This window comes from Patagioenas fasciata, chromosome 2 (assembly GCF_037038585.1).
Source record: "Patagioenas fasciata isolate bPatFas1 chromosome 2, bPatFas1.hap1, whole genome shotgun sequence".
NCBI lineage: Eukaryota > Metazoa > Chordata > Aves > Columbiformes > Columbidae > Patagioenas > Patagioenas fasciata.
Genome location: NC_092521.1, coordinates 65,494,050 through 65,510,329, shown reverse-complemented (window position 1 = coordinate 65,510,329; position 16,280 = coordinate 65,494,050). Strand labels below are relative to the sequence as shown.

The 16,280-nt window shown below is 36.9% G+C and overlaps 1 protein-coding gene across 1 annotated transcript in view; it reads right to left on the bottom strand.

The window, feature by feature from the left end:
- The window catches only part of LOC136097897 (dynein axonemal heavy chain 5-like), a 170,365-nt gene that overhangs the window by 127,209 nt on the left and 26,876 nt on the right, over positions 1-16,280 (bottom strand). Inside the window, exons 18-31 of the mRNA XM_071804333.1 lie at positions 15,817-15,972; positions 14,676-14,815; positions 12,885-13,036; positions 11,152-11,359; positions 10,283-10,370; positions 10,053-10,176; positions 9,775-9,938; positions 8,889-8,981; positions 7,292-7,495; positions 5,396-5,476; positions 4,909-5,313; positions 4,623-4,741; positions 2,272-2,408; positions 1,078-1,240 (exon numbers count right to left, since the gene is read on the bottom strand). Of these exons, the coding sequence (XP_071660434.1) occupies positions 1,078-1,240; positions 2,272-2,408; positions 4,623-4,741; positions 4,909-5,313; positions 5,396-5,476; positions 7,292-7,495; positions 8,889-8,981; positions 9,775-9,938; positions 10,053-10,176; positions 10,283-10,370; positions 11,152-11,359; positions 12,885-13,036; positions 14,676-14,815; positions 15,817-15,972 (2,234 nt within the window). The remainder of the gene's footprint in view (positions 1-1,077; positions 1,241-2,271; positions 2,409-4,622; positions 4,742-4,908; positions 5,314-5,395; positions 5,477-7,291; positions 7,496-8,888; positions 8,982-9,774; positions 9,939-10,052; positions 10,177-10,282; positions 10,371-11,151; positions 11,360-12,884; positions 13,037-14,675; positions 14,816-15,816; positions 15,973-16,280) is intronic.

Here is a 16,280-nt window from a genome sequence, read left to right as displayed (position 1 = left end):
ACAGAACTGATTGAGAAAGCAAACAGAGCCACTGTGTAAAGAGGTAAAGAAAATACTTAAACAAAAATAATAAAAGAAGAAAGAAAACAGAGAGATAGTTCACTTTTTTTTTTTTACAATAGATATGCACTGGATAAAAATATTGTACATCTGCTTTCAAATTTTTGCATGTAATTTGGTTCTCATGTATATTTTGTAATTCCCATTAAGAGTAAATCAGAGACTGGTACAGATAGCTCCTCTGAAGGAATGGAAGCACAAAATACTTTAGACCTGCATATAGACTCTCCACTGTAGCATGTAACCAAATTCCCCTTTTCTAGCAACTGTCCATACTCCAGTGCCAGGCATCAGAATTCAAAGATGGCAAAGGGGAAACAATGCAAATCCTGTTGGATCATGAGGCCCTGTCTCTAAGAGAAGTAACAACATAGGTTGGAGAAGTCTTGCACACCCAGCGATAGCTGTTGAAAAACCAAAGGTGCATCTTTACCACCACAGTAGAAAAATTCCTTTGACTTCAGCAAAGCACGGTTTCACCTAACAGTTCTTTTGCATGCAATGTGGAAAACATTCTTCCTCTCAGACCTCATAAACAACCCCTCAGAATTTAGTGTGGCTACCCATCTTTTAGAAATAACAATTTCAATGCATACAAATGCGCAGAGGTAGACAATAGCATCAAAATTCTGTCTAATAACATGGACTAACAATTAATCAGCTGTAAACTAAATCACTGAGAAGGTAATACATGAAGATCAGTTATGAAGGTTATTTAGAATTACAACTACATTGCCACAGGTTTATGTACCTAATTCATTAAATAAGCTACAACCTTCCATGTCTGTATATTCCAACAAGCCTAAAGGGACTTGCAGACTCTGCTAAGTGAGGTCATGCACTAGGTGCACATTGTACTCCTGTCTGCAACCAGCACAGCCCTGCTGAGCACATGAACAAGACTAAGCTTCAAAGAAACCAACCGATTTTTGCCCCCCAGGGCAATTTTCACAAGATAATTAACACAGAAAGCTGAGAAATTAAAATTGTATGCACTTCAACAAGAAAATAACTTACCTCTTTTGAAAATCCAGAAGTTCATTGTTAATTTTTTCAATATTTAAATCACGCCAAAGCATTTCATTGTATCCATCAACATTAACAGTAACTGAATTATAAAGACTGTAAAGTTTCTGAAGCAATGAAAGCTCACGTTTAATTTTGTGCAGTTCAGGATACTCTGTTTGAAATTTTAAAATAAAGCACTTGTGAATGTTAATTAGGTACAACTGTATTCATGAACACAAAAAACCATTTCTAAAATTGGTATTTAATAAATGTCTGAAATCAGGCTTGCAGTCTTTTAGACAGTGTCTAGTAAGACAAATTTTTCAAGTTACATTATCTAGGAACTGAGCTTTTTATAAATATTCTTCTATAACAGTATTCTTCTATAACAGTAGTTGCAATCTCATAAGGGAGGTGCTGCACCTCCCTGAGAGGAAGATAATGTTGAAAAAGTAGCTGAAATGGCAAAAGAACATACTATAGTTTTATACAAGAACTAAAATATCCCCCACCTCAATTTGCACTAGTTACTTAAGAAGCAGAGTTTGGAGATGGGGGTTGTGCTTTCAAAATAAAAATATAGAACACGTTACACTATGAAAGTATTTAAAATGGACCTCCTTAATGGAAATTTTTTGTTTAGTTTCTCTCATGTCTTTGGAAATTCCTAGTTAAATATATCATGATTATTGTATATGTCTTCAGATAGGAAAATATACTGCATTTAGTATGGACAAATTAAAGAGTCTATCATACATTCTGCTGTGATTTTTATTCTCTTCCAAACTTGAAGTGTGCCTGACTAGGAGGCACAAGGATACTACAGATCAGTTGCACAGCCCAAGGGAATTCATTAGGTATCTGCAGCAGGGACAACTTGAGTATTTTGGGCAACAGAGTTCCCAAAATTGGACATGGAAAACTACAGACAGGAGATGCACTTAGTTCTGAACAGAAAAAAGCAAGAGAGCTAGGCAGCTGGAGCCTGAGATACACAGAACGGTGCAATATTCTTCCACCTGATGTTTATGTATGTACAGACTGAGAGCCAGTTTCACATAGCTGCTTTTCATAGGAAAGACAATAACATTTTACTGCAAGGATTTTTTTCTACAATGAATCCAGCACTGAATGCATTTAGCAGGACCCACAAGAAAAATTTAACATCCTAGGACCAGGTATCCATATCCCCTGAGAAACTACCTGTTATAGGAAGACCAAATAACTCTTCCCCAGCAGAAAGAGAGATATACTTCCTCCATAGTTCATCAAATCTGGCTTGAAAGATCTGTAATCTGTCACTTGCTTCATGAGGAGGAACATTCTCCACACTGGGGCCCCTGGAAAAAAATCAGTGCAAGTATCAATCATACAGGCATACAAGTTTCACAAAGAAGCACAACAGAACCCAGACCTGACTTACTGAACAGTATTTATTATTTTCTAAATTTTTTTCTAGAATTTTTCACAAAATACTCTGAAAGAGAAAATGCAAAGTACATTCAGTGTCCCAACATGACATATTGAGTAGACCCTGAAATACCAATTTATTTTCTACTAATAAAATTCTTCTGAGTTACTACGTACATTACAAACAGCTAAAAAGATCTACATATGTTTTTTTTCTTTTTAATTTCTTCTGTAAAATACATTTTAAGGATTATTCATTTATATTCTTAAAAATGGAAGGACAGTAGGTATAGAATTCAGGGGTGAAAGCTATGGTAGTTGGTACTAGAATCATAGTGAAGCACTCAGAAAAAATAACAGAAAAAATATTATTTTGCCCTAATGAGTACATCTCAGCTGGAGATACTGGGTGTAATCCCCAGCTCTCACTTCTGAGTCTGCTTCTTGGCTGCACCATAATATTTTGGGATGAGAACCACAAGCATATCATCTTCTGTTGTGCCATGGTTATTTCTAGAAACAAATACAGGCACGTAGGCATCAGAGAGCAGTGCAGGCTGGCCGCTTGGCAAGGAAAATGGAACCTGGAGATGAAAGAAGTAACGTGGTCAGCAGAGGCAGCCAGGGCTTGGTCCCATAGTAACTGAGCAAGAAGAGCAAGGCAGGCCAGGGGATGGTAAGTCAGGTTCAAACGGGAGTCCAGATCTTTAGACAAGTCCACATTAATAACACAGGATCAAGGTTAAGCAGGGAAGGTGAGTCAGCAAGTCAGGGTCAGGAGCAGATCTAGTGAAGGTAACCAGGATGAGACATAGTCAAGCAGGGTCTCAGGCTGCCCTGAGATCAGTCTGAGAAGCGACTCTCTGTGTTAGGATCCAGGTTCAGCTCAGTAAGGTCCATGGTCAGGCACAGGCAAGGCTGCGAGAGAGGTCAGGGGGCCAAGCAGTGAAGTCTCAGTTTAAAAGCAGATCCTCTAGGAAAGAGTGTCAGCCTTCCTGAGGTCTCCCAGCAGAGCTGTGCGGGAGTGCTCTGTCACCAAAGGAAGGGGGAAACCCACTCAGATGCACCAGCTCTAAGCTGGCCTCGAGCCCAGGCAGCTGAACCTCCAGCAGAGGGGATGCTCTCAGGGTCCCTACAACTGGTGGCAGCTACAGGGTGTTCCCATGAATTCCTCCAGACAACTCTGAGAGCAGAACGGCAGGTAGGACTATGCACACATCTGCACTGGCAACTTGGTGCTCCAGGAGGTTCCTTTCAGGTGCAAATTCACCTTGTGTCTGTAGCTGGAGTCTTAAGGCATGCATTCAAACATACTGTTGGTGTGCCCTCAAGAGGTTTTACTCCTGGTGAAGCCAAGGTTCAAGCCAAACACCTGGTTACCATTTGGACCACCTTGTTTGTAGCACCAATGCAAAAGCAGCTGCCCTAGGAGAACAGTACACATTCTCCAAGGCAATCCAAGAGTGTGTGAGCTGTGTGTGCACTGAAATCTGTCCATACCAGCAAGGCAGCCTGCAGAGGCTATACATAAAGCTGCCTGATGCTGCCCATGGGCTAAAGGTGTGCAGTGCATGTCTAGAGTCAGTTGCTGACATGAACTTCATTGCCAAATCACACTCTGTGCGTGTATTGCCCTAGAATCATAACAGATCACGGCAAGCCAAATTCTGGTATTTCCTTCTTCATTGCTAATGTAGACGTGTCCAATGAAGCACACATACTCCACAATTTAAATTTTAAAAAAAGCCAAAGTAAGCAGAAAAGTAAGACTGAGTGATACTCAGTGAACACAGAAATACCCAGAACTGGAATCTCCACTCACATTCAATGAACTATGTATATACTTAACATTAAATATCTGCTTAAGTGCTTTGTTGAGTTTAGAGCTTTATATTTGGATCTGGATTAAGAATTTGATTTTTCTTTCCCCAGCCTATAAACTCTTCTGAAATTTCACCAACATTGACATTATGAGAATGAATCTGTGACAGTATCTGCTCATCTTATTCTGAAATTAGGCTTTTTTATCAGCTGTCTTATATGCATTGAGGCTGTGATGTGTTTATTTTCTGAAGCCTTTTTGATACACCATGTTCAAACAGTCACTAATGAAGCATAATTTTATCGCACCACAGGTCACCTACTTTTCATCATAATCTTTGTAAAATTCCGCAGTATCAATCTGGAAATTTTGAACACCACTCAGTAAATCTGTTTTCATGTCTGGCTGTACCTTCAGCAGCAAGTCCTCAACCTGCAGTGCCTACATGTGGAGAAAGAGGAAAAACAGGCGTAAAAGAAGTGAGGAAAACAAAACAAAAACCAGAGTTTTAAGGAAGAAAATACTTTCATTCTAGCCATTTCAACATTAAAAAGGTTGAAAATAAATTTGATATACATATAATTGGAGAAATAATACAGCTATGATACCTGTGTGTTTAGATTCTTCCAGGCATAAGCCAATCCATCAACTCTTTCTGTATTCCCATCTTGAAAGAGGAGACTGTATTTATGAAGCACAGCATATGATTCTTCTATAGGTCCAACAGTCATGTCAATTCTAATCTCATTCTCTCGAATTTCCTTTAGAGCTTCCATTGCTCCCCGAACATCATCGAGGTCACGGATAGGTCTGTTTAATCTCTTGCTAACATTTTCAATAAATGAATAAATTTCATCCATGTCTGTGGCAGACTTTTTATTCAAAGCTAATCCAAATGTTCTTTGTCTTGAGCGGCATTCCTGAGTTAAGGCTATTTTCAGTGACTCTGTTGCAATATCCACTGATTCCAGTACACAGTGACTTGGCAGCTCTCTGATTTGCATTTCTAATTGCTAAGACAAACACAAGTGTTCAGCTTTTAATTTCACTACTATTTCTCTGAGGGGGTTGTTTTATTAAAGATATAATACTTACAGAAAAATATCTGATTTGAGTTTGGAATTCAGCCATTGTTGGTTTAGTATTTATAAATTCCCTCAGATTTTCCTCTGGATCCTATATAGAGAAGTTTATATTAATTATTATTTAGCATTGGTATTACAATAATCTATGTGGGATCCAGCTGCCTGATGTACTGTGCAGAAACAAATGATGCCTCTCCACAAGAGGTTAAGATATAAACATTAAGATCAAATTTCTTCACTTGAACTGCTTTTCCTCACTCTTACTCTTTGCATGATACTCTTTCAGCCACTTGAAATCTATCTGCAACTCAAAAACTGACACAGATCAGCATTTCTCTTATCTGTCCAAATATTCCTGCAAAATTTACAATATAGCTGCTAAAACTTTGCTCGAACTGTTTCCTTCCCAGGCTCCCTTCTGCCTGCAAATGCCCAAAAGCAGCTCACATCCTCCAGCATGTATTTATATGGTAGTGATTGTACTCGGCCATCCTCACTCTTCCTGAAACAGTAGACTTAACTGTGGTTTCTAACTACAAATGTCCAGGCCATTTGAAGCAAGCATGGTTTGGCAGGGAAGGATGGATCCAAGGAAGAGGGGGCATTCAGCTTGTTGAAGTTTGTTTAAATGCAACAGAGCACCGAGCATCCATCCGGTTCCTAAGGTAGGCCAGTTTCTGAGGAGGTGAGAACTTCAGTGTCACCAACTCAATAAATGTGCTCGATTCTTGGTTTAATTACACACAAATGATCTTCACCTGGCTGAGTGATATTCATCTCCAGTTTGCACTGTGAGGTCCCTGAGAAGCTGTTATGGCTTCTCAGGGCAATAACGAGTTAACAGTGAGAGTTCTCAGTGCTCCTACAGAAATTATAAAGACAGGCAGAAACAGTGCCAGCTCCTAAGGAACTTTAAGGTTAAGGAGGAGATTAATTGACTATTTTAGAGGATTTTAGTAAAAAGGAAACATTATCATGCTACTGCATCATTCAATCTGATTGCACCTTCTCTGGGTGAAATGACATACCATCAACATGTGATTGGCTCAAACAGTATCTCTAAAAACTGAGGTAACTAAGCATCAAAATGGGGAAGCCATAAAGAGGGGAAAATTCCCTGTCTTAGCCTGAACTCTAACTGCAAAAGAGTCAGCTGCTGAAACGTGGTCACCTAGGAGTTGGTTTAGGAAGTGGGAGTTAAAAATAGTGAGGAGTTAAAAACATAAGGTTAATCCTGTGTTGAGTGCTGGTTTCTCAGCCTGACTAAAGCACCTTTTATAGGTAAGACCAGTAGTTGTCCATCCACACAGAGCTGAATTTTACTAGTCAGAATGTACAGAAGGTTTTATTTCATGAAATATCTCCTGCTAATATCTCCTCAGAGCTTTACCATTTATGTGACTGGACCCACTTCCTAATAAAGCCAACACCATCATCCCAGATTCTCTTCTGCTTTGGAATCCTTATTACTGGAAAGATTTCTTAGATTTAGTTTATCATTTTTGTGAAGAAATAGAAAAGCTATTTTCAGTAGTGGTTGCTGAAGAAAAACTAGTCAGTTTAATATTCAGGAGCAGTTTTGTAGCCTGCAATTTCTCAGAGATTCTGCTAAATTATTCTTTTTTATAACCTATGCAGACAAGATGCTGTTAGAAAGATGCATAAGCATATGAGAACATAAGCTTGTTTATGCTCCAACATTCTTTTTTTGTTCTGCTTTCCTCCTTAGATCGTTTAACTGGTAAAGAATGACTAGTTCTGGTCAACACAAGAGCAGACAGTGGAGGTATTAGGGGTATATGAAACCAATACTTCCTAGTGAGCAGAGTCTTCTCATGCAACCCAAACCAGTTTATTTAGAAGATTTGATAACATAGCAACATATTTAATTGAATATGTATTTAACCTTGTTCCAGATGCTTGAAAATTCAGAAAAGCTGTTCAGAAGATCCGATGCTTCAGTTTTAAGAGACAAAATAACTGTATTTAGTTGGATCACCACTTTGTTTACATCCTTGTGCTCGATGATCTGCTTGTCTAAAGGTTTCAGTGCCACCATCCTGGTGAATTTGCTCTCATCACCTAGCTCTACAGCAACAGCTTGTTCCATCTGGCATAAATTAAACAAGAAAAAACTTATGTCCAGTAGTTGGTTTTTTTGTTTGTTTGTTATTATTATTATGGAATGCCCAAGAATGCACACACAACAACAACTTCTAAGAACAGATAGGAAGTGCAAAGAAAGCATCCACAGGAAGACTCCCTGTTCTTAGCTCGGATTTTTACAGAACAATAGTTCTAGTGTTAAAGCTGATTTTATAAAAAACTGCCATGTGGAGCTCTATAGTAATTGTCTCAATGACATCTGTCAAATATGCATCATATAGAACCGTGTTGTTTGCTGCTCCTACACGACTGCTCAGCTGTTCTTGCTTTCTTTAGTGTAGAACTACGATCTCCAGACGAGGGGTGTCAAACTCATTTCCACCAGGGGCCACATCAGCCTCACGGTTGCCCCTGAAGGGCTGAATGCCATTTTAGGACTGTATAAATGTTACATTTATACAGTTGATTTGTATATGTATATATTTGTACATGTAAATGTTAAAATAAAATGACATTCAGTCCTTCAAGGGCAAATGTGAGGCTGACGTAGCACCCTGGTGAAAATGAGTTTGACACTCTTGATCTATACCCATTCTTGGCCAAAAAAGGTCTCCGCGGCAGTGGAGGGTTGGCTGCTTGGTAACCAGCAAACAGTTCTGCTCAAGAAAATAGAATTCAACCCACTCTCTCTAGTTTGTGGTTTGTTTGGTTGTGTTTATTACTTATTTTCAGCACTTGAATGAGGTTTTTGTATTGCAACGAGCTGATCTGTTTTTCATGTCAGATCGATAAAATAGGAAGCTACTTTTACAAAGACACTTTTCAGCAGAGATCCACACAGATCTGTATTTCATTAACAGAGGAGAGTATTAAGGCCATTCAATTACCATTACTGTGCCTTTCTATACTTTCACAAATTTCAGTTTCTGTCTAAACATCAGACCTTCCCAAGGTTTTAATGCTCATTTTAATGTCAGTTAGAATATTTGTATTGTATTTACTGTGGCATTATAGATGCTGTATGCAGTTTGAAAGTCTAAATTACAATAAAGTTTTTGCCTGTGAAATGGGATAATAATCTATACTCAGCTAGTAGTGCCCATGGATGTTTCTCACACATTCTCTATAATTTCATCATCATACGTCAACAGTGTTTTAAAAAGATTTTTATTAAAGTAACTTGTTATTATAATAATAAAAATAACCAAACATAAGGTTTATGAATTATTGCTCTTGTGTTCAATTGGTTCCTATAGAGATTAAAAGCTAGGCTTTCACTTAACAAGAAGATTCACCAGATTACAAGTTAAAGTACTAGTATAGAGTATATTCCTAACAGATTAAGAAATGTTAACCAAAATACTAAAATTTTAAAATAATCAGTATGAAATACTCACCTGCTGCTGCTTATGATGTAAGTAAGCAAATTTCCACAGGGGGATATCTTTGGCTATTGACAATATGATATTTACTGCTTTGTTTACAGCACTCTGAAAACAGCAAAACAGTCACCTTGAGCACACAGTGAGATTGTGACAAATAAGAGAGGAGAAAAAAGAAAAAGAAAGGAAAAAAAAATAAAAAGAAAAATTGGATCCACCAAACAATACCAAAATGGAAAAATTATACCTCTATCTTTACAGGAAATATTCTAAGATGCATAAAGCAGATTCACCCAAAATGCATTTTATAAGGGAAAAGAGTACTCCATAGCGTTTTATCATAGTCCTTCTACATTTATGTGTTTTTCAAACAAGAACGTAACAGAGCTTTATGAACAGTAATCATGAATAACTGGGGATCGTAACCTAATTTACAGTACTATTTTCTCTTAAACTGGTTACAAACAGTTATTTTTTTATTATTAATAATAGTTTATTTATTATTAATAATAATTTTTCTATTTACATCAGAATGTCTGAATACATTTGTCTGGATTTGTGATGGCATAGTCCATGATCTATCCAGGAGCCATATAAATTACTATATAACTTCTTCTGTCTATGGTATTTTTAAACTATGCTTTGTGGTTTGATTTTTTATAGACAACACCATGAAGGTTGTGAATGAAATCTGAGAAAAAAATTTAATTACTGATTTTGACAGTGGGTAGCTTCACATCCTTAGCACCCAGTGATGCCACAAACTCAAGTGACATTTCATCTGTTTTTCCCTTCCTTTTAGTTCTTAAAGCAGAGTAAATTTGCACATGTTGTTTTTCAACAATGCATTTATAAATGTTTTACCATAAATGACTAAGATGCGCATTTATTTTTTTGTTACCTGAATATCTTCAAGACTTGGTCTCAACACAACATTTGGAATAGCCAGTTGAATTTCAGCTTTGAACAAAGGAGCCCTCTGTGTCTCTACAAACTTGGTCATCTGATACCTAGAGTCATCAACACGCAGTCGATGTCTTAAAGATTCTAAAGAAATCTTCATGCCTAAATAAATATAATGTTTAAGTGAGGTTACATTTTATTTACCACAATAAGCTTGGTTAAAGAGCTTAAAATAAGATTAAAAAATTAAACATATCAGAAAAAAACCAGACTCACATCTGACCAAAGAGTCAGTATTCTTCTGACAAAGTTGTCCCATCAGATTGTAGTAACTACAGGACAGGCATTCTTGGCAGCGTGTTTTCTGTTTCATGTCAAGTTGTGTACAGGTGTATGAATCCTGAAGAGTTAAAGGGAAATTCTTAGGAATTACCCAGCATATAAGGGAAATATCTAGTATCCAACTAGGTTACAAAAGGCTACTTTTTACACTGTAGAGGTCTTACCTCCAAAGCTCTCCCATCATCTGCCTTCAACGTGTGCTGAAGAATGTCTACCAGTTCATACACACAGCACTCCACTTGCTGACTCTGTCTACAAAAACAACCTTACAGTCACCCACAGGGAAGCAAACATCAGGAATACCCTTTGCATATGACAGTCCCACTCTGCTGTGAAGAATTGTATGTGTGGGGGAATACCCTTATACTTTTCAGTTTGATCCTATTGCTTGGGCATACAATGTAAGACATTAAGATATGCAGACTATCAAGAAACCCATTTGCTGGACTCTGTTACATCTGATTCAACTGAGCTTCATAATAATGAAACAAAAAGAAGTTATTTTCTAACTGTAGTGAATAAAACAGGCTTATCATGATGATACAGTGAGATAATCTGTGAAATTAGAATTAGTAAAAAAAAAATTAATAGAATGCATCTAATTTTGCACAGTGAGCATGGACATCTTTTGGAGAAGAACTGAACAACTATTCTGCTATAAGCTGGAAAATAAGGCCAAAAAATTACAGCAACTGGAGAACATGAAGTCTTACATTAGCTAGTTACCACTAAGAACCAATCAATTAACATAGTGATGAGATTTCAAGTCTATCCATCTTCATTTCTCTTGCTACTTATTAGAATGTCATAAGAAGAAAAATATGAAATGCTAAGCACTACAGATGCAATCTTACATCTGCGGTTTTCAAGACACTTGGGAGTTTCTCCCTGCATCCTGAAACCGTCATTTTGCTTTAGACTAGTACTCTGTTAAAGTAAAATTTTACGAATAAACTCTCTATGCATAAAAAAGTAAAACATAAATAATCCCTTTCAAATATGGCCTTCAAATCTAAGCAATGAATAAACCTACTGAGAGAGTTTGTGAGCAGCAGAGATAGCAAGCTTTTCTGTCTGTTCCAGGAAAGAAAGGACATCTGTAGGTTCATCTTCGGGCAAACTTATCAGAGCAGTGTTCGACATATCCTCCAGAATTCTTTCAATTCTGCATTCCAAGGTATCAGCTGCTTCTTTCACTGCATAGTCCAGCTTCCTCAGGGTACTATAAACACTCTTAATAACTAAGCAAGGAAAACAAAATGAAAATAAATAATGCAAAATACAGACCCCTTAAACCTCATCTCTGCTTCCCACCCTGCCCTGCCCCCCGCCCCGGTATTACAATAAGATGAGGGTTTAATGGCAATGCAATGTGCAATTAAGGACAGGAACCAAAACATGATGGACTTACTCTACTTCAGAGACTTTACATGAAACCGTTTTATAATAAGTAGTATAATTGCCTTCAAAATATCTCTTTTTTTGTGTGTGTTAAAGAACATTGTCATGAAAAAGGTCAATAAAATATAGTGGAAAACTGAAAGGATACAACTGTCCAAAAATTATTTTGGTGCTTCTAAATAAACTAACAAGGAAATCCACTACTTTTATCATTGTAATTAACTTACACATTTATGGTTAAAATTCCTCCAGCCAAGATTACATACTAATTAAACCACTAGATTTCTTCTTTCATGTGTTTGACCTAACTTGCTTTTGAAAGAGATAGTCGGAGCCCTTTAATGGATGTGTTTATTAAACTAGGTTAAAATGACTGGTTTTGAACAGATTGGATAAATTCTTTCCCTGTCGTTCATACTTTCTTTGCAAAAATGAAATATGTCACCTGATACCATTGTATTTGTCATCACTAGACAGCATTGCTTGAATCACCAATACTCTTTCTTACTGTACATAGAAAGAAATCACTATAATATCTAAGACACAGCAGTGTGAAAGTGGTGCCCAACTACTGATGCTTTAAGTGGAAAACATAATTTGTTCCTCTTAGGAAGTTAATGATGGATATTGTCTTTTTTATTGACTAAAATGGACAAATAATCCAACCAATTCCTTAGCTTTTATATATGTATACACACACATATATAAAATAGGTAGTCCTAAATCCATTTTTTCACATTTTCTCCTGAGTTTTTGTCTAGAAGACAATCACAGGAGCTCATACCTCTATGTATTAGATGAACTGAAGATGTTTAGCTCATGCAAAGTGAGTTCAGCACATCACTGGAAGGTCAGAGTTATTTTGCGAACACTGAACCAATAGCTAATTTGTAAGTATCCAACATACATTCTGGTCACCTTAGATATTGCATATCTTCAAAAAGCTATGGTGCACACCCTAGAGAAAAGCATTCCTTTCCAGGGGCAAATCTATTTCACCTGCAGCAGCACGAAACAGAAGGCAGCCCAGATACTCCTGCTACACAACTGCTACCTTGTAAAAAAGGCCAATTTCCACCAGAGCAAATCCTGATCCAAAGAAGCATTAAAACCTGAGTTATAGCTATTCAGATACTTAACAAAGAATCATAGAATCATTTTGGTTGGAAGAGACCCTTTAGATAAAGTCTGACCATAACCTAACTCTAGCACTAAACCGTGTCCCTAAGAACCTCATCTAAACCTTTTAAACACCTTCTGGGCAGCCTGTTCCAGTGCTTCACAACCCTTTCACTTGTACAGATGGAGTGTTCTTCCTAAAATTGGCATGGAAATTGACACTTCTTCTCCTACTATTAGATGTACATTTATTGATGTTCAAAGAAGTCCATGACAGCTGCACAAGGCCCGGAGTAAGTGCATCCTCAACTTGTCCTATGAATGGTTTCATCACTGCTTTCAGTATAACAGGAATCCCATTCACACGCTCTTTGTAATCCATCAATAGATTCTGGAGTCTGCAAGACATGATCATGTCAAGAATGTACTTAAGTCAGATATTTGAAACATACAGAAGTTTGAACATGTTTTCTGTTAATAAGACTTCCAAGTTCTGGCCCTGTGTTAAAAATAAGAACTCTTCTTAGCTCTTCCTAGCTCAAACTAAGCCTCCTTCTCCCCACTAACAGCAGAACCAGAACAGGGACATAAGTACCTCCAGTAAAGTGACTGTGATGGATTTAGAGAAACTTTCTTCCAAGGAAAATTTATTAGAGTTAAAGCCACAAAACTGAAAACATTATTTTTTTGTTCCCGTCTTCCTCTCTTACAAGACATGGTATGAAATGACACTGCTTATAAGAAAAGCTAGATCCAAATCATTTAGGACACCAAATCCCAAAGAAAAGCAGTCCAAATTCTGAATCACGACTTACCAATATAGTTCCATGAAGAGCAAGCTACATAATAAAGCTGCATAAACAAGAATTAGAAGCGAATGCAGCTCAGAAGTCAGAGACATAATGAGCTTCTTACAACTGCTGAAAAAAAATAAGGTAATTGCTGTGTTCTGGGCCAGATTAAAACCATGACTTTAAACATCATTATTACAAACCATATACTGAGATAACCCATTCACAATATATCCAGAAGTGTTTTTCCAGTGTTGCTTAAGCAAAAGCCTGCAATCTCTGAATATTCTTTCTTTGCCTGGGGAGTGGGTCTGAAGTCTTTTTTAGAGTAGAAAGTAAGTTTGGATTATTTTTTTTATTGCAAACATTTTCTGTTATTTTTGTTTCTCTCGGGTGGCAAAAGTTAGGGCTGTGGCTTTTTGGAGCACATAGCGAGTTTGCCTTGCACGTTACAAACTTTAGGTTAGTTTGTCTTATAACACTCCACAGATAATTAAAGAAAAAAGTGGTATTATAAGAGTGAAAGACTGAAAACTTTAACAATAGAAAAAGGGAGGATGTGTTGAATTCTGGTGTTTCTGAAACTCTTTGAACTTTTTCCCTTTTAGTCCACTTCTATTTTAAAAACTACCTAAAAACCACTCCGCACAAAGGATGGCTTTTTATAAGACCTGTCATCCTTGCTTAGTGAGTTAGAGAAGAATCAGCATCAGGGGGAATGGAAAGAACTCTTCCAGCACAGAATTAGACTGCTAAAATAAGCAGAAAGAAATTATTTAAAATCAGCAAAAGTTATTTTCAGATATTCAACGTAAGAGAGCAAATTATAACTTAGGTGATGTATCACCTATACAAATGTGTGGTTTGTGCCTTAATATAGTGGCAAATTCCAGATTGTTTTTCTAACAGAAAAAAGCTTTTGATGCTAACAGTAATATTTTGGAGAGTAATCCCTATGTTATAGTGCATAGATGCCTTAGCAGTACCTAGCAGCCTCACTTACAGAGCAGCTGTTGCAGTAACAAAACAAAAGCATGTAGGTATTTTCCGGTAATGAGATTTTTGTGGAGACAGAAACAACTGCATATTACCCATATTACTATGGAAATGCAGGGGAAAGCAATTGAATTTCAATTAAACTCCCTCAAAAGGAAAAATTATAATAAATCAAAAGCATATGCAATGGACTCAAAGCTTGGGATTCCCATTTGCAGATGAGAATCAGATCAAAAAACAGTTCACTCACTCCATTTGATGTCTTTTAATCTGTTCTTCATCTGCCCACAAGCCAAGGACAACATCTGGAACGTCAAAGTTCATTTTTTTCAGGTATTTTGTTTCATAAAGTACTTCCAAGACCACTGGGTCCAAGTTTACGAGTAATTCCTTCATGTAGCAGTAAAGGGAAAAAAAAGATACAGAAAATAAGGCAGCAGTTTGATGGTTACATGTAGTGTAATATAACTGGAACATATCACAAGATGTAGATGACTGCAGAAGATTTTTAAAACAGATACCCATGTTTCTACACAGAACTTGATTCTCCTCTGCAAACATCTGGATTTTCCAAAGTATTAATCAACCTGTATCTTACACTGATTTCAATTTCCTGTGATACCTTCACTGTGCCCTAACACTTGGCTCCTGTGACTTCCTAGGTTTAATTCTAGTTCTGCAGCTACACTCTGTGGAAGGTAATTTGCCTTTTCATCTCAGTTTCTCCATTGGTAGACTAGGGAGAAATGTTGTGTAGGTTGATCTCTGTACACTTTGAGGCACCTAATGCTATTAAGATGCTAAATAAATTTGAAAACAAGGTTCCAGTTCTGCATTATGGAATAATTAGATCAGAAAATGACACATTTAGACCATAATTTCTCTGTACTACAGCAGAAAAAATAATCAGTGAAGTAAGAATGGTGAGATTTTCTGTCTCAGCAAGCAGTTTTGAAAGCAAATTAATGAATGATTGCAATATACTCAACATAGTGATGTCGATCACTACAGGGAAGACCATGATCTAATTAAAAATTCATTCCTTGACTAAAATTTGGTTAACATAGAAATTAAAACATGAAAAAATATCTAGGAGGATGTAGATAAATCAATAACAGATACGTATCTGCTGGGTACTGCCTCTTTTATGCCCTGAATGAGGCAGGAAACTTACAAAGAAGAGACATAATAAACTCTGTTCCATATATACACAAAAAGGAAAGTAAATTTAAAAAATTAAACACAAAACAACACAACAGTTTTAGTAGGTCATTTTTTTAAACTCTATTCAGATTATTTTAATGCTGTGCTTGTCTATCCGTGATATGATTGCAGCAGCATATGTAATACTAAACAAGGCAACAGTAACATAAAGAATCAATCATATATACCTTGGTTTCTGGGTGCCTAACAAGTAAGGAAGCACACAGAGCATTTCTAGCCCGGTCAGCAAACCTGCACCAGGCTCTATGATAAATAAGTTCAAATTCCAGAAGAACTGCAGCCATTTGATTGTAGCTCTTAATAACCTTTTTCATTTCTTGCGTCTGCAATTCAAGGGAAAAAAAAAAAAAGGCAAACACCATTTAGTCAATTCCATGAGTCTAATATAGTAGGAATGTCCTCTACTAGGCTTTTCCTCACCACCATTAGGAAAAGAAAACAAACAGAAAGCTTTAAGTTGTGCTATTTTAAAGATAAGGTAAGACACAGAAACATTAAAGTATATTTAGGAATTCAATTATTAAGAAGTACTTGACTACTCTACGCAAAAGAACTCTTCCCGATTTTTCCTCCCAGTCTTGCCCATAAAACAAAGTCTATATTGTGACCTATACAAGGCACTAATGTCCCA